Genomic DNA, 23,347 nt, shown 5'->3' with positions numbered 1-23,347 from the left:
CACTGATGGCAAGACTACTGGGAGAACACAGCTGTTGGGAGGTTTATCAGGTTGCTCTTGCATTGCTATAAATACCTGAGACTGGGTAATTTATAAAGAAAAGAGGTTTAATTGGCTCATGGTTCTGCAGGCTCTACAGGAAGCATGACGCTGGCATCTGCCCGGCTTCTCAGGAGGCCTCAGGAAACTTACAATCATGGCAGATGGTGAAGGAGGAGCACAAACATCACATGGCCAGAGTAGGAGCAAGAGAGAGAGAGCAAGGGGTGAGGTGCCACACACTTTTAAACAACCAGATCTCAGGAGAACTCACTCCTGATCTCGAGGATAGTACCAAGGGGGGTGGTGCTAAACCATTCATGAGAAACCCACCCCCCATGATCCAGTCATCTCCCACCACGCCCCACCTCCAACACTGGGAATTACAATTTGACATGAGATTTTTTGGGGACACAGGTTCAAACCATACCATTCTGCCGCCGGCCCCTCCCAAATCTCATGTCCTTCTCACATTTCAAAATACAATCATCCCTTTCCAATAATCCCCAAAGTCTTAATTCATTCCAGCATTAACTTAAAAGTCCAAAGTCCAAAATCTCATCTGAGAAAAAAAGCAAGTCCCTTCCACCTATGAGCCTGTAAAATAAAAAACAAGTTAGTTACTCCCAAGATACAATGGGGGTATAGGCATTGGGTAAATACTCCCATGCCAAAAGGGAGAAATGAGCCAAATGAAAGGGGCTTCAGGCCCCATGCAAGTCCAAAACCCAGCAGGGCAGTCGTTAAATATTAATACTCTAAAATAATCTCCTTTGACTCCATGTCCCAAATTCAGGGCACACTGGTGCTAGGGATGGGCTCCCAATGCCTTGGGCTCTGCCCCTGTGGTTTTGCAGGGTTCAGCCCCCATGACTGCTCTTATGGGCTGGTGTTGAGTGCCTGTGGCTTTTCCAGGTGCAGGGTGCCAGCTGGCAGTGGATATACCATTGTGGGCTCTGTAAGACAGTGGCCCTCTTCTCACAGCTCTACTAGGCAGTGCCCCAGTGGGGACTCTGTGTGGGGGCTCCAGCCCCACATTTCCCCTCCACCCCACCCTAGTAGAGGTTCTCCATAAGTGTTCTGCCTCTGTAGCAGGCTTCTGCCTGGAGCCCAGTCTTCTCCATACATCCTCTGAAATCTAGGCGGAGGCTCCCAAGCCTCAACTCTTGCACTCTGCAGAGCTTCAGGCTTAACACCACATGGAAGCCACCAAGGCTTAGGTTTGCACTCTCTGGAGCAGTGGCCCAAGCTATACTTGGGCCCCTTTGAGCCATGCCTGGAGCTGGAGCAGGAGCAGCTGGAATACAGGGAGCAGCACAGAGCAGGGGGGGCCTGGACATGGCCCACAAAACCATTCAGTCCTCCTAGGCCTCTGGGCCTGTGATGGGAGGAGCTGCTGCAAAGGTCTCTGAAATGCCTTTGAGGCCTCCCACCAGGCCCCACCTCCAACACTAGGGATTACCACTGAACATGAGATATAGTGGAGACACAGATCCAAACCATATCAGGAGGTTAAATGTGTCACCTCTACCTGGAATACAGGAAAATTACCACACAGGAGGGCTAGGAACACCATGGTGAACCAATCCAACAGGCCAGGCCGTGGCACTCTTGTCTCCTCACCCAGATGGTATTTTAGAACTTTACTTAGAGATGTCTCCTTTCCCTGTGCTAGGTGGTAGTGGTGGAGGTGGTGTTGTTGCTGTTGTTGTTGTTCTTCTTCTTCTTCTTCTTATTATTATTCTTATTCTTCTTCTTCTTCTTCCTCCTCCTCTTCCTCTTCTCCTCCTCCTTCTTCTTCCTCCTCCTCTTCTTCTTCCTTCTCCTTTTTCTTCCTCTTCTTCTCCTTCCTTCCTCCTCCTCCTTCTTCTTTTCTTCTTTCTTCTTCTTCAAGATAAGGTTTCCCTATATTGCCCAGGCTGATCTCAAACTCCTGGGCTCAAGTGATCATCTTGCCTCAGCCTTGCAAAGTGCTGGGATTACACAAGTGAACCACCATGCCCACAAAGTGCTGGGATTACACAAGTGAACCACCATGCCCAGCCTTCAATTCTTTTTTTTTTTTTGAGACAGGGTCTTACTCTGGTGCCCAGGCTGGAATGCAGTGGCACAATCGCGGCTCGCTGCAGCCTCAGTGTTACAGGCGTAAGCATCACACCTGGCTCAATTCTTTATAGAAGGAATCTGATAGAAATTTCAGAACCCTTAGAGACAGCAGCCAAATGGTAATTACTATTTTATTTTATTTTATTTTGGATAGAGTCTTGCTCTGTCGCCCAGGCTGAAGTACAGTGGCACGATCTTGGCTGGCTGCAATATCTGCCTCCTGGGTTCAAGCAATTCTCCTGTCTCAGCCTCCCAAGTAGCTGGGATTACAGGCGTGCACCACCACACCTGGATAATTTTTGTATTTTTAGTAGAGACTGGGTTTCACCATGTTGGCCAGGCTGGTCTCGAACCCCTGAACTCAAGATATCTGCCCACCTCGGCCTCCCAAAGTGCTGGAATTACAGGCATGAGCCACCGTGCCCAGCCCAAATGGTAATTCTACTGACTCCTTTATTCTCTCCCTAGACAATATTAAACAACATTCAGGTATTGACCTACATTCTTTTCAGTCTTCTGAAAAGGTGTCTTTCTTATAAACATTGGAGCAGCCTAGGACCCCCAGGATGGTCTCACCACCCCAGGAATACACCATACTTTCCCTTTGAAGCCTTTAAACATGCTCCCTGAAATGTCCACCTCAACTGGAGTCCTGATTCCCTCCTTCTGCTTCACCTGCCATCCAGGCCAGATTTCCTTGTCCTCTGGGAAGCCTCCTTCCCTGGCTCCTCCAGGCCAGGGGCCCATTTTAATGCTCACAAAGCCTGCTGCACTTAACCTCATCATAAACACATGTCTCTTGGAATCTAAATTCCCTGTTAATTCCCAGCACCTAGCTTGGATGTTGGCACTTAGTATACTTTAATGAATAAATGGATATAAATGAAGTGCTCAAGATGAGTAGGGAGTTACAGGGAGCCTTGGGATTTACAAGGTTTTACCAGAAGTTTCTTTCCTTGGTCTCTGCTCTGTTCTCTTCAATAACCAAACTTCTTCAGAATGAGAAAGGATAATGTAGTTCTACATCATTTCTATCTCTTCCTAAAAGCTTAAAAGTCCACTCAACAATATTCCATCCCATTCATCTTGTTCATTCTGGTAAGAGCAATTGCCATACCTGAAGGCAGGGAGACTACTGAAGACAACTGGGGCGGCCGGGCGTCGTGGCTCACACCTGTAATCCCAGCACTTTGGGAGGCAGAGGTGAGTGGATCACCTGAGGTCAGGAGTTCGAGACCAGCCTGGCCAAAATGGTGAAACCCCATCTCTACTAAAAATACAAAAATTAGCCGGGCATGGTAGCGCATGCCTGTAATCCCAGCTACTCAGGAGGCTGAGGCAGGAGAATCACTTCATCCTGGGAGGCAGAGCTTGCAGTGAGCCAAGATCACGCCATTGCACTCGATTGAGCCTGGGCGACAGAGCGAGACTCTGTCTCAAAAAAAAAAAAAAAAGGACAACTGGGGCTATGTCTAAAGGACTCATGCCATATCTGACAGAAGATTTGTATCTGGAATGCATGAAAAACTCTAAAAACTCAACAGTAAAAAAACAAACACTCCAGTTAGAAAATGAACAAAAGGGACGGGCATGGTGGCTCACACCTGTAATCTCAGCACTTTGGGGGGACGAGGCGGGTGGATCACTTGAGGCCAGTAGTTCGAGACCAGCCTCACCAATATGGCGAACTCCATCTCTACCAAAAATACAAATATTAGCCAGGTGTGGTGGTGTGCACTTGTAGTCCCAGCTACTCGGGAGGCTGAGGCAGAAGAATTGCTTGAACATGGGAGATGGAGGTTTTGGTGAGCTGAGATCACGTCACTGCACTCCAGCCTGGGCAACAGAGCTACCCACCTGTCGGATGTGTTGGCTCACGCCTGTAATCCCAGCACTTTGGGAGGCCAAGGCGGACAGATCACTTGAGGTCAGGAGTTCAAGACCAGCCTGGCCAACATGGTGAAACCCCATGTCTACTAAAAATACAAAAAATTAACCAGGCCTGGTGGCACATGCTTGTAATCCCAGCAACTTGGGGGGCTGAGGCAGGAGAATTACTTGAACCCGGGAGGTGGAGGCTGCAGTGAGCCGAGATCGCACCACTGCAGTCACTCCAGCCTGGGCAACAAGAGCGAAACTCCATCTCAAAAAAAAAAAAAAGAAAAAGAAAAAGTCTGAACAAGCCTCTAGGTCTCTCATCAGTTTATAGGAGATACAAGGAACAGAGGAACAAGTTTAAGAATACTATAGGCCAGGCACGGTGACTAATTCCTGTAATCCCAGCACTTTGGGAGGCCAAGCTGGGTGGATCACTTAAACTCAGGAGTTCAAGACCAGCCTGGCCAACATGGCAAAACCCCCTCTCTACAAAAAAATACAAAAATTATCTGGGCATAGTGGCATGTGCCTGTGGTCCCAGCTACTCCAGAGGCTGAGGCTGGGACCATAGGCACACATCATCTCAAATAGTTACTCATTTTTTTGTTTTTTTTTGGCAAGAGCGGCTAAAAACTATGAAAAAATTCAAACATATAAGAGGAGAAGGAAGAATGTAATAAACACCCACATACACATACCCATCACCCTGTTTGAATTGCTTGAATCCAGGAGGTGGAGATTGCAGTAAGCTGTAATCATGCCACTGCACTCCAGCCTGGGTGACAGAGCCAGACCCTGTCTCAAACAAACAAACACCACCATAAAGATACAATAATAAAAATCCAGAATGTGGGAAATCTTATAGAGCAAATGACCTGTCTCCTCAACAGACCCACTGAGAGAGACAGACTATGGATTAGAAAGAATTAGGAAACACATTAACCGAACCAAATACAACGCAGTGTGTGACCTTTGTTGATCCTGATTTGAACCTATCAAGAGAAAAATACAGTTTTTGAGAAAACTAGAGAAATTTGAACACTGACTAGATGTGTAATGATATTGAGAAATAATTTTTAATTTTTAGGTGTGATCATGGCGTTGGGCATTATTAAAAGAGAGTCTTTATTTTTAGTCACATTACATTATTTACTGTAAATACTTAAGTATTTAAAGATGATACAATATAATGAATATACAATATAATGAATGTCTGCATTATACTAATTTAGAGTGGGGAGGCATGGATAGAACAAGATGATCGGCCAGGCGGGGTGGTTCACACCTGTAATCCCAGCACTGTGGGAGGCTGAAGTGGGCGGATCACCTGAGGTCAGGAGTTCAAGACCAGCCTGGTCAACATGTGAAACCCCATCTCTACTAAAAATACAAAAATTAGCTGGGTGTCATGGCAGACGCCTGTAATCTCAGCTACTCAGGAGGCTGAGGCGGGAGAATCTCTTGACCATGGAAGGCCGACGTTACAGTGAGCCGAGATCACGCCACTTCACTCCAGCCTGGGCAACAGAGCGAGACTCTGTCAAAAAAAAAAAAAAAAAGATCAGGGCCAGGTGCGGTGGGTTACGCCTGTAATCCTAGCAGTTTGGGAGGCCAAGGTGGGCAGATCGCCTGAGGTCAGGAGTTCGAGACCGGTCTGGCCAACATGGTGAAACTCCGTCTCTACTAAAAATACAAAAATTAGCCAGGTATGGTGGTTTGTGCCTGTAATCCCAGCTACCCAGGAGGCTGAAGCAGGAGAATCACTGGAACCTGGGAGGCAGAGGTTGCAGGCTGAGATCACACCACTGCACTCCAGCCTGGGCGACAAGAGCCAAACTCCGTCTCAAAAAAGAGGGGGGAGGGACTGGGTGCTGTGGCTCACACCTGTAATCCCAGAACTTTGAGAGGCCAAGGTGAGCAGATCACAAGGTCAGGAGTTTGAGACCAGCCTGACCAACATGGTGAAACCCTGTCTGCACTAAAAATACAAAAAATTAGCTGGGTGTGGTGGCACATGCTTGTAATCCCAGCTACCAGGGAGTCTGAGACAGGAGAATCCCTTGAACCCAGGAGGCAGATGTTGCAGTGAGCGGAGATCATGTCATTGCACTCCAGCCTGGGTGACAGAGCAAGACTCTGTCTCAAAAAAAAAAAAAAATAGATGATCAGATGTGGACAATCATTCAAGCAGGATGATGGGTATGTGTATGTGAGTGTTTATTACATTCTTCCTTCTCCTGTTATATATTTAAATTTTTTCATAGTTTTTAGCTGTTCTTCCCCCCCAAAAAAAATTGAGTTAATATGTGAGATGATGTATATGTTAATTTGCTTCACTATAGTAACATTATATATATCTTAAATATACACAATAAAATTAATTTTGTAAAGAAAGAAATCTTTTTCATAATAAAAGCTTAAAATCCTATTCACTTTTATCCTGATCTTGGCGTCCTCTCACTATGTCTAACCCTATTTCACTGAAACAGACTCCAAAAACAAGAGGCCCTCCTGTCACAGATAACCCAGGCACCAGCAACATGCAGAGGGTACCCACCTAGATATCTCTCTCCGCTGCACTCACAAAGATTCTACCCCGCACCCCAGAACCAAGCTAGATGAGCAAGAATAGCAAAGCTCAGGAGTGTGCTGTGGGAAAAGTCTACCATATCACCTAGGATCTCCTGCCAGCACCATGGCTTATGAGGCCATGTAGAAGGTTCTAGAAAGTTTGTTGGGCTCAGGGACACCCTCAGAAAAGCTGTAGTGCCAGTCCACCAGGACAAAGGATATAAGAGAGCATTGGGAGATGTCTATCCCATCGTTGGTCATTCAAGCATTATCTCGCACACTGCACTCCAGTAAGTCTCTAAAAGACAGCATCAGGCAATTGCACTCATCTCAGGGATTAGTGAGGTCCTCCTTCTCACATTCCTGCATCTAGTCCTCCCACTTTCATCTTCCAAGTGTTTGACCAGCTGGCTCCATGCTCTGGATATCTGCTCTGTGCCTCCTCTGGTGTGCTCTTAGGAGTCCCTTCCCTGACTTCCTGATTTTGATGTGTGGCAGACTCTCTACTCTCAATACTATCTGACCTAGAGGAATGTGTGCAACACATTGTTCATGGAAAAAAGTAATCGTAGAGTTATGTGAATAACTCTGTAACTATAGTATAATCCCCAGTTTTAAAAACAAATTCAACCATGATAGCAACAAAAACTTCTATTTAAGGCCAAGCGCAGTGACTCACGCCTGTAATCCCAGCACTTTGGGAGGCTGAGGAGGGCAGATCACTTGAGGCCTGGAGTTTGAGACCAACCTGGCCAACATGGTGAAACCCCATCTCTACTAAAAATACAAAAATTAGCTGGGCATGCTGGCACGCACTTGTAGTTACAGCTACTCAGGAGGCTGAGGCAGGAGAATCGTTTGAACCTGGGAGGCAGAGGTTGCAGTGAGCCGAGATTGCATCACTGCACTCCAGCCTGAGCAACACAGCGAGACTCTATCTCAAAAAGCAAAACAAAGCAAAATCTCTATTTAAGTGGCCCTGTGTTTGCAATGACATGGAAGTGAATATGGGAGGATACTTATCAGAACACGTTACCTCAGAGGGGTGAGGATTTTTTACGAAACTTGTCGAGCTCTTTCTAAAACTAGCCTGGAAATGCGAATGGATAGTGTTCCAGTTACCTAGTGCTGTGTAACAAACTACCCCAAAATTCAGTGGCTTAAAGCAATGACAACATTACTTTTGCCCACAGATCTGTAGTTTGGACAGGGCTCAGCAGGAACAGCTTGTCTCGGCTTGGTGTCAGTGGAGGCAGCTTAAAGGCTAGAGGCTAGAATCATCTGATAGCTCACTTACTCACATGTCTGGAGACTCGTGCTGCTGTCACTTGGGCCTTCAGCTAAGGCTGGGGCTAGAACATCTACACATGACCTTTCCATATGGTTGCCTGGCTCCCTCACAACATGGTAGCTGGGTTTCAAAAGCAAGTGTTCCGAGAGAGCAGCAAAGGTGAAGGTGTGTCATCTACTCCAGCCGACACTTGGCAGTCACACAGCATCACTTCCACCACATTCCAATTACTGAGCCTGTCACAAAGGCCTTCCCAGGTTCAAGGAAACAGGGGACTAGGCTCCATTTCTTTCATTTATTTATCTATGTATCTATCTGTTTATTTATTTATTTATTTTTGAGACAGAGTCTCACTCTGTCACCCAGGCTGGAGTGCAATCGCATGATCTCAGCATCACTGCGACCTCCACCTCCTGGGTTCAAGCGATTCTTCCGCCTCAGCCTCCCATATAGCTGGGATTACAGGCACCCGCCGCCACGTCCAGCTAATTTTTTGTATTTTAGTAGAGACAGTTTCACCAGGTTGGCCAGGCTGGTCTCGAACTCCTGACCTCAGGTGGTACACCTGCCTCAGCCTCCCAAAGTGCTGGGATTACAGGCGTGAGCCACCGCACCCAGCCTAATTTTTGTATTTTTAGTAGAGAGAGGGTGTCATCATGCTGGCCAGGCTGGTCTTGAACTCCTGACATCAAGTGATCTGCCCACCTTGGCCTCCCAAAGTGCTAGGATTACAGGCGTGAGCCACCACGCCCAGCCGACTCCACCTCTTGACAGGAAGTTGTAAGGTTCTGAAACAGTGTGTGGAACCAGAAACTTTGTGGCCACATTTGGAAAATACAATCTTCCATATATAGGAATAATTTTTTTAGTTAATAAAACCAATAACAGAAGACTCTCAGCATTAGATTTCAAAACATACTATATTTTGAAATATAGTATTTCAAAACGTTAACTAAAACAGTGTGTTATGGGTGGAGAAATAGACAAAAAGAATCAACCAAAGAGAATAAGCTGGACATGGTGACATGCGCCTATAATCTCAGCTACTCAGGCCACCAAGGTGGGAGGATCACGTGAGCCAAGGAGTTTGAGGCTGCAGTGAGCTAGGATCCTGCCACTGCACTCCAGCCTGGGTGACAGAGTGAGACTCTGTCTTAAAAAAAAAAATTAAATTTAAATTTTTTTTAAAAAGAGAGGCTAAGGTCCAGAAATACACCTAACTATACAAGGAAACTTAGTATACAATAAAAGCATATGATAAAACTGTAAAGGGAAACAGTTAAAAGAAAAAGAAAATGATAGTATATATTGAAATGGCTGGCCATTCATTGGAAAACAAGCATATTAAATTAGATGCTATGTAAGGTGTTACTAACTGCCAAACAACCATTCCCAAACTCTTTTCCCTTGCTCACCATAGGTAACTTCTATCCTTAATTTTATGGTCATGATTCTATTGCTTTTTATTATTTTTACCACCTATGTATTTACCCATAAACAATATATTGTTCAGTTTTGCCTGACATTAAATATTTATAAATTGCATTGCACTGTATGTTTTCTTCTGTGTTTTGTTTTTTTCACTTTCTGAAGTTCATCCAGTGGATGTGTGTGGCTGTAGCTCATTAATTTCCACTGTTCTGTGAGATTCCATCCAGTGAATATATCACAACTTATCATTCTAGGGTTGACGGATATTGGGTCATTTCCAGTTTTTGCTAATGCAAGCAGTGAGACTATAAATTTTACTGCCTGTGTTTTTAGGGCATATGTCTAAGAGCAGGATTACTGAGATATTAAATGTAAATTGAAATACTCACGTATTCAACTTCACCAAGTAATATCAAACTATTTTCCAAAACAGTTTTACCAAATTACACTCCCGCAACAGTGAATGAAAGCGCTTGTTGATTCATAACATGTCAACCCTCAATATTGCCAGACTTTAAAACTTTTGCTGTGGCTCACACCTGTAATCTCAACACTTTGGGAGGCCAAAGTGGGAAGATCGCTGGAGCTCAGGAGTTCAAGACCAGCCTGGGCAACAAGGTGATACTCTGTCTACACAAAAAATACAAAAAAATTAGCTGGGTGTGGTGGCGTGCCTGTGATCCCAGCTACTCGGGAGGCTGAGGTGGCAGGATTGCTTGAGCCCAGGAGGTCAAGGCTGCAGTGAGCCATGATCATGCCACTGCACTCCAGCCTGGGTGACAGAGCAATACCCTGTCTCAAAAAAAAAAAAAAAAAAGCCAATTTAGTGGGTGTGAAATGGTATCTTTTAAAATTTGCATTTTCCTGATTATTATATAGGCAATAACTTTTCATATGTTTATGAGCCATTTCTGCTTTTTTTTTGTGAAGTTCCCATCCATTTTTCTAGTTTGTTATCTTTTTTTTTCTTTTTTTTTTTTTTTTTTTGAGGCAGAGTCTCATTCTGTTGCCCAGGCTGGAGTGCAGTGGTGCAATCTCGGCTCACTGCAACTTCTGCCTCCCAGGTTCAAGCGATTCTCTTACCTAAGCCTCCCAAGTAGCTAGGACTACAGGTGTGCACCACCATGAGCAGCTAATGCTAATTTTTGTATTTTAAGTGGAGATAAAGGGTTTCACCATGTTGGCCAAGCTGGTCTCGAACTCCTGGCTTCAAGTGATCTGCCCATCTCAGTCACCCAAAGTGCTAGGATTACAGACGTGAGCCTCCATGCCCAGCCGGTTATCTTTTTTTGTAGGAAGTCTTCAAAAATTCCAGATAATAATCCTTTGTCAGTTATATGTCTTGAAAATATATTCTCCCAATTTGCAGCTTGTCTTTATATTCTTTTTTATTATCGTATTGTATTGTATTTATTTATTTATTTTTACCTACTTTTTTGAAACAGGGTCTCACTCTGTTGCCCAGGTTGGAGTGCAGTGGCGCCATCTAGGTTTACTGCAACCTCCACCTCCCAGGTTCAAGTGTTTCTTCCACCTCAGCCTCCCAAGTAGCTGGGATTACAGGCACACGCCACCACAGCCCAGCTAATTTTTGTATTTTTAGTGAAGATGGGGTTTCACCATATTGACCAGGCTGGTCTTGAACTCTTGACTTCAAGTGATCCACCCACCTCACCCTCCCAAATTGCTGGGATTACAGGCGTGAGCCACTGTGCCCAGCTGTTTATTTATTTCTTTGTTTATTTATTTTTGAGACAGATCCTCACTGACACCCAGGCTGGAGTGCAGTGGTAAAAAAAAAAAAAAAAAAAAAAGTCCAGGTGCGGTGGCTCATGCCTGTAATCCCAACACTTTGGGAGGCCAAGATGGGTGGATCACTTAAGGTCAGGAGTTCGAGACCAGCCTGGCCAACGTGGTGAAATCCCATCTCTACCAAAAATATAAAAAATTAGCCATGTGTGGTGACACGTGCCTGTAATCCCAGCTACTCGGGAGGCTGAGGCAGGAGTATTGCTTGAACTCGGGAAGTGGAGGTTGCAATGAGCCAAGCTTGTGCTGCTGCACTCCAGCCTGGGCAAGAAAGCAAGACTCCTTCTTAAAAAATAAAAAAAATTCACTCCCAATCTTAGCAGGCAATGTATAATAGTGCCCAAGAGCAAATTCTGAATCAAATGAGAGAGGAGAAAGAAGAAACCAGTGAGGCAGGCAGTTAGGGTGGGTCCTTGGTAAAACTCCTTCAAACAAAGAACAGCCTGAAAATTAAACTGCAGGTCCCAGATAAGAGACAGCCCGCATTCTTGAATGGAAATACCTACTCTAGGAACCCAGATGAACAAATACCACTCCCTTTTTGGACATATTTCTCTCTCTTTGGCACACCTTAGTCTCTTAGTTTTCACCTATTTTACATATGCTTACCTTTCTGTGATTGGCCACAGGGGGAGTCTTCATTTACATAGGGTGAATCATCATTTCAGTCCCTGATTGGTTCCAGGCCAAGGTCCTGGCCCAAGCTTTCACTTCAGCCTCTGATTGGTTCCAGGCCAAGTTGTTGAGCCAAGCCTTCACTTCTGCCTCCAATTGGTTCTTTACACTATCATACCTCTTTCTGAGTGGTGCTTTCTCCAAGATAGCCTGCAGGCACGGTCAGCACACTCCTCCCTTTCCCAGTCCATAAGCCACCCTCCTCACCCTCCCACTCAGCCTCATAGCTGGCAATCCTCTTTCGGGCCCCCTCTTTGCTGAGAGCTTTTCTGTTGCTTAATAAATCTGACTCTGGCTGGTCAGGAGTTCGAGACCAGCCTGGCCAACATGGTGAAACCCCATCTGTACTAAAACTACAAAAACTTAGCCAGGCTCGGTGGCTCACACCTGCAATCCCAGCACTTTGGGAGGCCAAGACGGGCAGATCATGAGATCAAGAGATCGAGACCATCCTGGACAACATGGTGAAACACCATCTCTACTAAAAATACAAAACTTAGCTGGGCATGGCGGCAGGCGCCTGTAATCTCAGCTACCTGGGAGGCTGAGGCAGGAGAATCGCTTGTACCCAGGAGGTGGAGGTTGCAGTGAGCCAAGATTGTGCCACTGCACTGCAGCTTGGCAACAGAGTGAAACTCCATCCCCCCCGCCAAAAAAAAATGCAAAAAATTGGCTGGGTGTGGTAGCAGGCACCTGTAGTTCTAGCTACTTGGGAGGCTGAGGCAAGAGAATTGCTTGAACCCAGGAGGTGGAGGTTGCAGTGAGCCAAGATTGTGCCACTGCACTCCAGTTTAGGTGACAGAGTGAGACTCCCCCATCTCAAAAAAATAATAAAATAAATAAATAAATAAACAAATAAATAAATAAATCTGACTCTGCCTTACTCACTCTCCAGTGTCTGCACACCTTGTTCTTCTTGGTTGTGGGACAAGAATGCAGAGTTCACCAGCGGTTGCAGTGAAAATGCTGGAACACTCCCTCCCACTTGCCAAACAGCAAGAGTGAAAAAGCTGCAACAGGCCAGCCATGGTGGCTCACGCCTATAATCCCAGCACTTTTGGAGGCCAAGGTGGGTGGATCATTTGAGGTCAGGAGCTCAAGACCAGCTTGGCCAAAATGGTGAGACCCCATTTCTACTAAAAATATAAAAATTAGCTGGGTGTGGTGGCACACGCCTGTAATCCCAGCTACTCAGGAGGCTGAGGTAGGAAAATCACTTGAACCTGGGAGGCAGACGTTGCAGTGAGCCAGGATCATGCCACCGCACTCCAGCCTGGATGACAGAGTGAGACTCTGTCTAAAAAGGAAAAAAAAAGCTGCAACACAAAGAGCCTAGGTACAGATCCTGGCTCCATAGCTTACTAAGTTAGGTTGTAATCTTGGGCAAATTATTAACCTTTCACTGCCTGTCTCCTCACCTGTAAAATGGGGATAATCATAGTATCTATCTGAGGCTGCACGCAGTGGCTCATGCCTGTAATCCCAGCACTTTGGGAGGCCGAGGCGGGTGGATCACGAGTTCAGGAGATAGAGACCATCCTGGCTAACATGGTGAAATCCCGTCTCTACTAAAAATACAAAAAAAATCAGCCCCGTGTGGTGGCAGGCGCCTGTAGTCCCAGCTACTTGTGAGGCTGAGGCAGGAGAATTGCTTGAACCTGGGAGGCAGAGCTTGCACTGAGCCGAGATTGTGCCACTGCTCTCCAGCCTGGGTGACGGAGCAAGAATCTGTCTCGAAAAAAAAAAAAACAAAGAACAGGCCCCAACACATATTAGGCTCTGTATAAATACTTGCTATTATATGATGCTTATCCGGACAATTTTTATTGTTACTGCCCAAGGCAAGGACCATACCTTATTCAGCTTTTTATCCCTAGCTCTTAACACAATGCCTGGCATAAATTAATAGTTCCCTCTTTCCTATCTCTAGCCTTTTCTTTTACTCAATTCTACCTTCTATAGTGCTGTCAAAATCATCTCTTTTACTATGTACTGTGTACTATGATACTTTCTCCCCCCTTACTAAAGCTTCCAATTTTTCCCTATTATCTGCAAATTTTTAAGCTAGATAATTTACCCAAAACTCTGTTTGCAATCAAAGTGCTTTAGGTTCTCCTTCATACCAAACAGTGGTGTTAGGGCTATCTTTCCATCAGCCTATATCCATATTTGGCTTGCTATTTATTTATTTATTTATTTAGAGATGGAGCTTTGCTCTTGTTGCCCAGGCTGGAGTGCAATGGCACGATCTCGGCTCACTCAACCTCCGCCTCCCAGGTTCAAGCAATTCTCCTGCCTCAGCCTGCCGAGTAGCTGGGATTACAGGCATGCACCACCATGACTGGCTAATTTTGTTTTTTTTGTTTTTTGTTTTTAGTAGAGACGGGGTTTCTCCATGTTGGTCAGGCTGGTCTCGAACTGACCTCAGGTGATCTGCCCACCTCAGCCTCCCAAAGTGCTGGGATTATAGGCATGAGCCACCGCACCCAGCCGGCTTTTTTTTTTGTTTGTTTGTTTGTTTTGAGACAGGGTCTCACTCTGTCACCCAGGCTGCACGACAGAGTGGTGCAATCATAGCTCACTGCAGCCTCGAACTCATGGGTAATAGTGATCCTCCTGCTTCAGCCTCCCAAGTAGCTGGAACCACAGGCATGCACCACCACACCTGGCTGTGTGTGTGTGTGTGTGTGTGTGTGTGTGTGTGTAGAGAGAGACAGGATCTCACTTTGTTGTCCAGGCTGGTCTCAAACTCCTGGCCCCAAGCAATCTTCTTGCCTTCTTGCCTTTGCCTCCCAAAGTATTGAGATTATAGGCATGAGCCATCACGCCCAGCCCATTATACCCATATTTGTTTATGAGTATCTGCAAACATGTATGCATGCAGTCTAAGGCAGTGCTCAGAACAATCAGCTTTGAGGCATACTGCCTGCCTTTGGATCCTGATTCTAGCACTTACTACATATGTGACTAAGGACAAGCCCCTTCACCTCTCCACATTGGTTTCCTCATCTGTAAAATGGAGACAGTAATAGTACCTACTTCAGAGAGTTGCTTTGAGCATTACACGAGGTGTTTAGCATTTGGTATTGTGTCTGATACATAATAAACACCAAATAAATTTTTGTTTGTTTTTGTTTGAGACGAAGTTTCACTCTTGTTGCCAGGCTGTAGTGTAATGGCACAATCCTCCGCATCCCCAGTTCAAGTGATTCTCCTGCCTCAGCTTCCCGAGTAGCTGGGATTACAGGCATGCGCCACCACGCCCGGCTAATCTTGTATTTTTAGTAGAGATGGGATTTCTTCATGTTGGTCAGGCTGGTCTCGAACTCCCAACCTCAGGTGATCCGCCCACCTCGGCCTCCCAAAATGCTGGGATTACAGGCATGAGCCACCGCGCCTGGCCTAATAAACACCAAATAAATTTTAGCTGTTACTAGAAAACCTGGCCAGGCGCAGTGGCTCACACCTGTAATCCCAGCACTTTGGGAGGCCAAGGCAGGTGGATCACATGAAGTCAGGAGTTTGAGACCAGCCTGACCAACATGGTGAAACTCTGTCTCTACTAAAAACACAAAAATTATCTGGGCGTGGTGATGCACATCTGTAAACCCAGCTACTCAGGAGGCTGAGGCAGGAGAATCGCTTGAACCCAGGAGGTAGAGGTTGCAGTGAGCCAAGATTGTGCCATTGCACTCCAGCCTGGGCAACAGAGCGAGACTCCGTCTCAAAGAAAAAAAGAAAGAAAAAAGGAAACCTTCTTGCCAGTATATCCTTATTCCCCCAACTCCACAATCTCCTGGGTTCCCCCAGCACTCATAGAAGCTGGTAATAGGGAAAGGTAGGCTGTAAAGGGCAATGGTGATGAGCTCAGGCAGCATTGCTGTCTTCTTTACAAAAGCACATTAATGATGAGCCTGGAGAAAGTATTAGATGTCAGGATGGCAAATAGAGTTTTGGTTGTAACATGTCCGCTGTGCAAAACAAAATACATCCATGTAAGAGGCTTTCAACCTGGAGTCCATGACCTCTCTGAAATTAGATGCAAAACTTGGTCTCTGTGTGCATTTTTCATGGTAGAGGGTCCATTGTTTTCGTCTGATTCATAACCTTAAAACGTCTTAAGTAAGAGGGTTAAGAACCCATGACCTATTCAGTACAATGTTCCCTGAGTGTAAAAAGTTCCTGTGGCATCCAGCACCCCCGTGGGAGTCCATCAAAATTCCAGGGTTCACCGACTGCAGAACTATAGGGATGCAAATGCATTTGCAACTCCTTGGAAGGAAAGTACACACAGGAAACCAAGAAACACTAAGAAGGAAAAAGCATTTTAGTTTGATGGGTACAACTGCTGAGGTTTTGAGGCCTCCATCAAGAAGGAAAGAGAGCCCAGATTGCAGGTCTGTTGCGAGTAAGTGTGTTTGCAGGTTGTATTAGGCATGTGGTGATGGTGATGGGGGGGTTATAGGAGCTTACAGTGAACTTCCATCACTCCTACCCATCATTGTCTAGTTATTTTATCATCCATTGATTCTTCTCTTCCGGCAGCTCTGAGGACCGTAGACTAAACTGAAACACAAAAGGGGAGGGCAAAAGAAAAGACAGTTCCTAAGGGAGCCGAGCGCCCGTTCTTTCATCCTGCGGTCCCTTTAAGAGAAGAACCTCTTGGGACCTGCAGTCCTAACCGACCCCAGTTTTAACCGAAACCCAACCCGGACTTCCCCCTCTTGACTCAAATAAGACCAACTTTGGATTTTCCCTCCCCTATTGACCAATCAGATTCTGTTACCAGGCAGACTTCAGCGGCCGCCGGTACCAGCCCGGCGCCTTCTGTCTCCGGGTGGCAGCAGTTACCAATGACAGAGCAGGCCGCCCGTGTATCTAGGCAGATCGCGGCTGTTACAACCATTCAGAAAAAGGAAAATAAAGCAACGCACGAGCCGGCTGGGCCAGGACCTTGGGGCTGGGCTGGAGTGAAGGTGGCTACGAGGTAGTTTCTCTTTCTCCCTTACCTTTATTGTTCCTTGTGTTGGAAGGCGACTGTTCAGAGGTAGGGAGGGGGCAAGATGAGTTGGGAGGAGAGCAGAAAAAGATTGTAGCTGTATTTTCAACAGCTTCTTCACCCATGTGCACGTGCCCGGAATCTGGGACCCCATTCCCCTGCCGGGTTTCTGACGCCCAGCCCATGAGTTCCGCTACCCCGCCCCACCCCCGCTCCACTTTGCAGAAACCGGGGATTGAATGGCGGGGGAAGGGAAGGAGGTGGGGGCGCGCCTCAGGATGGGCTGTTGTGGGAGATGACGTACGGGCCGGCGACGTGGGGAGGGGGAGCAGCGGGGGAAGTCGTGGCGAGATTAAGTAATGAGAACTTGGGCCCAGTTTTTTTTCCAAGCCTAGAAGGGCAGAATATGTTCGTATCCTTGCTGACCTCCCAGGCATATGCAATGGTGAGGAGTATTTTTGAGAATTAGAGAACTTTGTTTTGTGGCTGTTATTGTTGTTTTTGAGGGGGAGGAGGGCAGTATGGGGTCAGAGGCAGAAATGAAAATTTCTTGCTAACATGGATTCCCAATCCCCCTATCTCTTCCTTTACAGTTTTCCAGATTTAGAAGACTTCAGAAAGGTGGGGCAGATAGAATGGAGATGGCAAAGATCTCTTTGGGTATATATGGGCCTGGCGAAGTAATGGAATAATTTCTAATTTTCGGAGAAGGCAAGTGGTGAGAAAAAGACCACTGGGGAAATTCGGAGGCTTTGTTTCTGTTTCTCTGCCTTCCTGGGTAAAGAGATGAGGAGTGCCCTGGGGCCTTCTGGGGAAGGGAAGGCCAGTGTGAGTTACATCTTTATGCCTGTCCTTCTCAATTCTAGCCCTCATGCCGGGATGGCAGAAGATGAGCCTGATGCTAAGAGCCCCAAGACTGGGGGAAGGGCCCCCCCAGGTGGTGCTGAGGCTGGGGAACCTACCACCCTTCTTCAGAGGCTCCGAGGTACCATTTCGTAAGTACTCATCACATCTCCAAATCCTGTCCAAGACCTGAGTATAGATCCCTGCAGCACTTCACTTTGGCTGTAGATGAACTGCCTCTCAGCAAGGGCATGGGAGCAGAGGGAGATTTTTGGCCATGGTAGCAATTCTTGAGCACCTGCTGGGCATTTCAGTCCTTTTCCCTCCCTAGCAGTCAGATAAAGAGACGGGGAAAATCTTGTGTGTGACCTCCAGCTTTCTCCTGTTCCCCACAGCAAGGCCGTGCAGAACAAAGTAGAGGGGATCCTGGTAAGTGTGTTGGGGAAGAGGGCAACAGAGGGATGGAAACGCTGAGGGAGGAGGATGTGAGGATGATGGGCATCAACAAAACGTTGACGTGGGAGAGGTAGGGTCATCTGCCTTGTCAGAAGATAGTTGGCTTTGCAAACTTGCTGCCAGTTTGACTTTATGCCTCTCACTTGATCTCTGTGAGCACTTGCGTAGAAGCCCAGCAGAGATGAAGTCAGAGCTGATCCCCTCTACTCCCCTCCTCGCCGTGGTAGCCTATAGGGCTCCTCAGAGCACCTAGTGTCAACTAATTTCTTTCTTTTTTTTTTTTTTTTTGAGACAGAGTCTCTCTCTGTCGCCCAGGCTGGAGTGCAGTGGCGCAATCTCGGCTCACTGCAAGCTCCGCCTCCAGGGTTCACGCCATTCTCCTGCCTCAGCCTCCCGAGTAGCTGGGACTACAGGCGCCCGCCACCACACCCGGCTAATTTTTTTTTGTATTTTTAGTAGAAACGGGGTTTCACCGTGTTAGCCAGGATGGTCTCGATCTCCTGACCTCGTGATCAGCCTGCCTCGGCCTCCCAAAGTGCTGGGATTATAGGCGTGAGCCACTGCGCCCGGCCTTGTCAAATAATTTCTAAGGTCCTTTTTCAGTCTGACACCCTGTAAGTCAGCTAGACTTTGGGGTGGGGATCAGAGGGTCCTACATTGGGTCCTTCTTGGCCTTATTATTTCTCCTGCCTCTGTTCTCTCCTACCTCAGCAAGATGTACAGAAATTTTCTGACAATGACAAGCTGTATCTCTACCTTCAGCTCCCCTCAGGACCCAGCACTGCAGACAAAAGGTAGGTTTGATGGTAGTTTTAGATGGCAGAGGTTCTGATTCTTAGAGAAAGGTTCACTGGGAAGGGGTTAGATGAATAGGAAGACTCGTAACTGCTATCCTTGATGAAGAGGAAAGGTCCTCGCCCTGACTTGGTTTACTGGGGAAAGGTAGATTCTGGGTGAACTAAATTTGGTCCAGCACTACTAAAGTGGTAGTTTGGGAAGAACCAGGACAACTGTTAGGGTCTTAGTAATGCTTGTTCCTTTTGTTTCTGTAGCTCAGAGCCAAGTACACTGAGCAATGAGGAGTACATGTATGCATATAGGTGGATCCGCAACCACCTGGAAGAGCACACTGACACCTGTCTGCCAAAGCAAAGTGTTTATGATGCCTATCGGTGGGTGGAGGGGTGGGTGGTGGGGTGAGTGGATTGGTGGGCATAGGACCCCCCCACCCATGAAGAGCTTCCTGCCTTGATAAAGCCTGCCTTCTTATAGGGTTCCTCACACTTGATCCCTAGGGACTCTTCAAGCCTACCCATGGCCTCCTTCTCTGAGTATCTTCCCACTCTGCTCCCCTCTCACTCAGGAAGTACTGTGAGAGTCTTGCCTGTTGCCGCCCACTCAGCACAGCCAACTTTGGCAAGATCATCAGAGAGATCTTCCCTGACATCAAAGCTCGAAGGCTTGGTGGCCGGGGCCAGTCCAAGTATCCTTGACTGTAGAGGTTGGGGGTGGAGGACCTGGGAGGAAGACTTAGGATGTGGAGAGCCAGGAGTGGAACAGCTTAACTTGCTTGAGGGGCTTGGAGATCGCCATGTGTTGGCTGCTCTTTAACTTGCATCAGATATTGCTACAGTGGCATAAGGAGGAAGACCTTGGTGTCTATGCCACCCCTGCCTGGACTTGACCTAAAGGGTTCTGAGAGTGTAAGTACCAAATCACCTTCCAATTCCACTCTTCTCTCCCAGGTAAAAGTCAGAGGTCTTTGGGGCATGTTTTGAGGGCTAACAGCCTCAGTCATTATGTACATAGCTTCTAGGTATGATGTTCCCTTCTGCCAACCCTGTAGCTGAGGCAGAGGATGAAGAGAACTTGTGGGCTTCTGCAATGGGATAGGTAGAGGCTACTCCCATCCCCAGTCTGGTCTCAGCTTTGGTCAACAGTCTTTGGTCTCTGACAAGAGAGGGGGCAAGGGTTCTTTAATTTGGAGTGTGATTGGGCATGTCCTTCCCCACTTCAGCCAGAAATGGGCCCAGAAGTAACCCCAGCACCTCGAGATGAACTGGTGGAGGCAGCATGTGCCCTGACCTGTGACTGGGCAGAACGGATCCTGAAACGGTCCTTCAGTTCCATCGTTGAGGTCGCCCGCTTCCTGCTACAGCAGCATCTCATCTCTGCCCGATCTGCACATGCCCATGTGCTTAAGGCCATGGGGCTTGCTGGTGGGTTGACCCTCTCTTATGTCTCAGCAACCCTGAGCCACTTTCAGCTTCAGTGGCCCTCCCACACACTAGAATAGAGACACCTTGGATTTGCCCTCTCTTCCTGGAGACCCTTCTAAGACATGCTTTAGCACCCCATTTCCTGTCTCTACCAGTCAGTCAATCAGAATTGCCTCACTCCCACATTCCTCAGTTTCCTCCTCACCTTCACTCTATTACCTTTTTGGCACCTCTGCAGAAGAGGACGAACATGCACCTCGGGAACGGTCATCTAAACCAAAGAATGGTGTGGAGAACCCAGAGGGTGGAGCCCACAAGAAGCCAGAGAGACCAGCCCAGGTAAGGAAGTCAGTGGCCCTGACTTTGCTGTCCTGGGCTGGGGGCTTAGTATATCCTTCTCCAATTGGGTCCCTTGCTTTTCCACCTCCTGTGCCTTTGGCGTCTATGTTTCCCCCAGTATTCAGTCTTCACACCTTACTGTGTTCCTCTCTTTACTTTTTAGCCTCCTAAGGATCTGGAAGCCCGAACTGGGACCGGTCCTCTCGCACGTGGAGAGCGGAAGAAGAGTGTAGTTGAGAGCTCGGCCCCAGGAGCCAATAACCTGCAGGTTAATGCCCTAGTGGCTCGGCTGCCTCTGCTCCTTCCCCGGGCCCCTCGCTCGCTTATTCCTCCAATCCCAGTCTCTCCACCTATTCTGGCCCCCAGGCTTTCTTCAGGTGCCCTGAAAGTGGCTACACTGCCTCTGTCTAGTAGGGCCGGGGCACCCCCAGCAGCTGTGCCCATCATTAACATGATCTTACCAACTGTTCCTGCTTTGCCTGGACCTGGACCTGGGCCTGGGCGAGCTCCACCTGGGGGACTCACTCAGCCCTGGGGCACAGAGAACAGAGAGGTAGGCATAGGTGGTGACCAAGGACCACATGACAAGGGTGTCAAGAGGACAGCTGAAGTACCTGTGAGTGAGGCCAGTGGGCAGGATCCACCAGCTAAAGCAGCAAAGCAGGATATAGAGGATACAGCAAGTGATGCCAAAAGGAAACGGGGGCGCCCTCGAAAAAAGTCAGGTGGAAGTGGGGAAAGGAATTCTACCCCTCACAAGTCAGCAGCTGCCATGGACTCTGCCCAGTACTCAAGGTTACCGTGGGAGACATGGGGCTCAGGAGGGGAAGGCAACTCAGCTGGAGGGGCAGAGAGGCCAGGGCCAATGGGAGAGGCTGAAAAGGGGGCAGTGCTTGCCCAGGGTCAGGGAGATGGTACTGTTTCCAAAGGAGGAAGGGGCCCCAGTTCCCGGCATACCAAAGAAGCAGAAGATAAAATTCCGTTGGTCCCCTCAAAAGTCAGTGTCATCAAGGGCAGCAGAAGCCAAAAGGAGGCTTTTCCTTTGGCAAAGGGAGAGGTAGGCACTGCACCACAGGGTAATAAAGACTTAAAGGAGCATGTGCTTCAAACTTCCTTATCCCAGGAGCATAAAGACCCCAAAGCAACACCCCCATGATATAGGTCTGTGGGGAAGAGTGTTTCTATCCCTACGTTAACTTTGCCTAGTAGAGGCCCTTCTTTGCACTTGCTTCTTATTTGGCTATTCTTTTCCTAAGGAAGTCCATTCTCCTCTGTACAGACAGCTGAGTCACCCAGTCTACTTAGTACCTGGTTGCTGCCTCTGACCTTTTCAGCTTGATACCCTTGGCTTTAGTGTAACCAATAAATCTGTAGTGACCTTACCTGTATTCCCTGTGCTATCCTGTGGGAAGGTAGGAATGGGCTAAGTATGATGAATGTATAGATTAGGAATCTTTTGGTTTTAAATCACAGAAAACCTAATTCAAACTGGCTTAAAATAAAAAGGATTTATTGGTTCATGTAACTGGAAAGTCCATAGGTAGTGCTGGCTCCAGGTGAAGCCTGACCCACTAGTTCAGTATGTCTCTAAATACTGGACTGACTTTTTTCTCACTGTTGCATCTTCTGTAGGACCATTTAAGTCTGGGCCACTTAATGGCTGCCAGCATTCCTAGGATTACACGTTTCCCCACTTATGTCCAATCAGAAAAAGAAGGCATCTTTGTACCAGAAATCTCAGCAAAAGCCCTAATATTCACACTGATTAGGCCTGGGTCACATGTCCACCCCTGACCAATCACTGTGGCCAGGAGGATGGTACATGCTAATTTGCTTATTCTACATCATGGAAAACACCTTTGGGGAAAAGGGTGGGGGTCAGCCTCCCCAAAATCACATGGATTCCCCAAGTGGAAACTAGGAGCAGGGAGTTGCTTGGGTGGCCGCTGACACCAGGCTACTATTATTTTAGCTTGCTAAGTTGAGATCAGCTAGACCTGCTTTCTTTTCTCCTCGGTCTTGCATTTCCCTCCATACAAGCTGTAGCCTCTTTCCTTTTGTTTCTAGTCTCAGAAGGAAGGAGAGTGAAGCCATTCTCCTCTAGGGACTCTCCAGTCTCATTTAGATGATAGTCCCTTTTTTTCTACCTCCATAGAGATGGAGCTCCTTCCTTTTCCTGTTTCTTAATTTTTGTCTTCTCATTCCTGCTTCCCTATCTCTCACCCTATTGCCAGTTCCACCAACTAGCCATTTCATTAAATCTATTCTGTATCCACCAGGTGGCAGCGTCTTGTCATACGTGTCAGGACTTAGGACTGCGGGGTTTAGGTTAGATGTCACGGAAAAAGCTAGCTCTGTGGTCAGGCGGCACCAATGAGAAAGGAATGCAGACCCTCCAGATGTATCCTTGGAAAAAGCAGTAAACCAACTAATATTTATTGAAGACCTACTTTGTCCTCTACATAGGGTAGCTTCTGTCAGGGAATCTTGGTTCTTCCCAAGAAACACTGATTTTCTTTCAGGGAGACTTCATGTGTTCATTTATTTTCACCACAGCAGATTTTAAGAAATTATAATATGTAATATTTGATATCTATAAAGAGTATATCTAACGTGAATAAATTATGAAGCATACTAATGAGTACCTGTGACCCATAACACAATTTATGCATTAAAACATTTGAAATACCA

At 47.1% G+C, this 23,347-nt stretch overlaps 1 protein-coding gene and 1 long non-coding RNA gene across 18 annotated transcripts; one reads left to right on the top strand and one right to left on the bottom strand.

The window, feature by feature from the left end:
• Positions 1–16,100: 16,100 nt before the first annotated feature.
• LOC134734326 (uncharacterized) lies at positions 16,101–16,956 on the bottom strand. The gene is made up of 2 exons (XR_010117569.1): positions 16,810–16,956; positions 16,101–16,366 (listed from the first exon to the last, which is right to left on the bottom strand). It is a non-coding gene; the product is annotated as an uncharacterized lncRNA (long non-coding RNA).
• On the top strand, positions 16,433–23,347 carry RFX5 (regulatory factor X5). Of its 17 annotated transcripts, none has more exons than XM_063626240.1 (11): positions 16,433–16,787; positions 17,393–17,420; positions 17,666–17,794; positions 18,038–18,071; positions 18,810–18,892; positions 19,151–19,270; positions 19,462–19,581; positions 19,720–19,801; positions 20,116–20,317; positions 20,556–20,656; positions 20,820–23,347. In XM_063626240.1, the coding sequence occupies exons 3-11, from the start codon at positions 17,679–17,681 to the stop codon at positions 21,810–21,812; spliced, it is 1,851 nt and encodes a 616-aa protein (XP_063482310.1). In that variant the 5' UTR covers positions 16,433–16,787; positions 17,393–17,420; positions 17,666–17,678; the 3' UTR covers positions 21,813–23,347. The 17 variants fall into 17 exon arrangements, with proteins under 17 accessions (XP_063482310.1, XP_063482308.1, XP_063482312.1 ...); XM_063626238.1 differs by having other exon boundaries at positions 16,597–16,787; positions 17,393–17,510; XM_063626242.1 differs by having other exon boundaries at positions 16,597–16,787; positions 17,393–17,517.

Source organism: Symphalangus syndactylus, chromosome 12, assembly GCF_028878055.3.
Source record: "Symphalangus syndactylus isolate Jambi chromosome 12, NHGRI_mSymSyn1-v2.1_pri, whole genome shotgun sequence".
Taxonomy (NCBI): domain Eukaryota; kingdom Metazoa; phylum Chordata; class Mammalia; order Primates; family Hylobatidae; genus Symphalangus; species Symphalangus syndactylus.
This window is presented reverse-complemented; position numbering and strand designations above follow the sequence as displayed.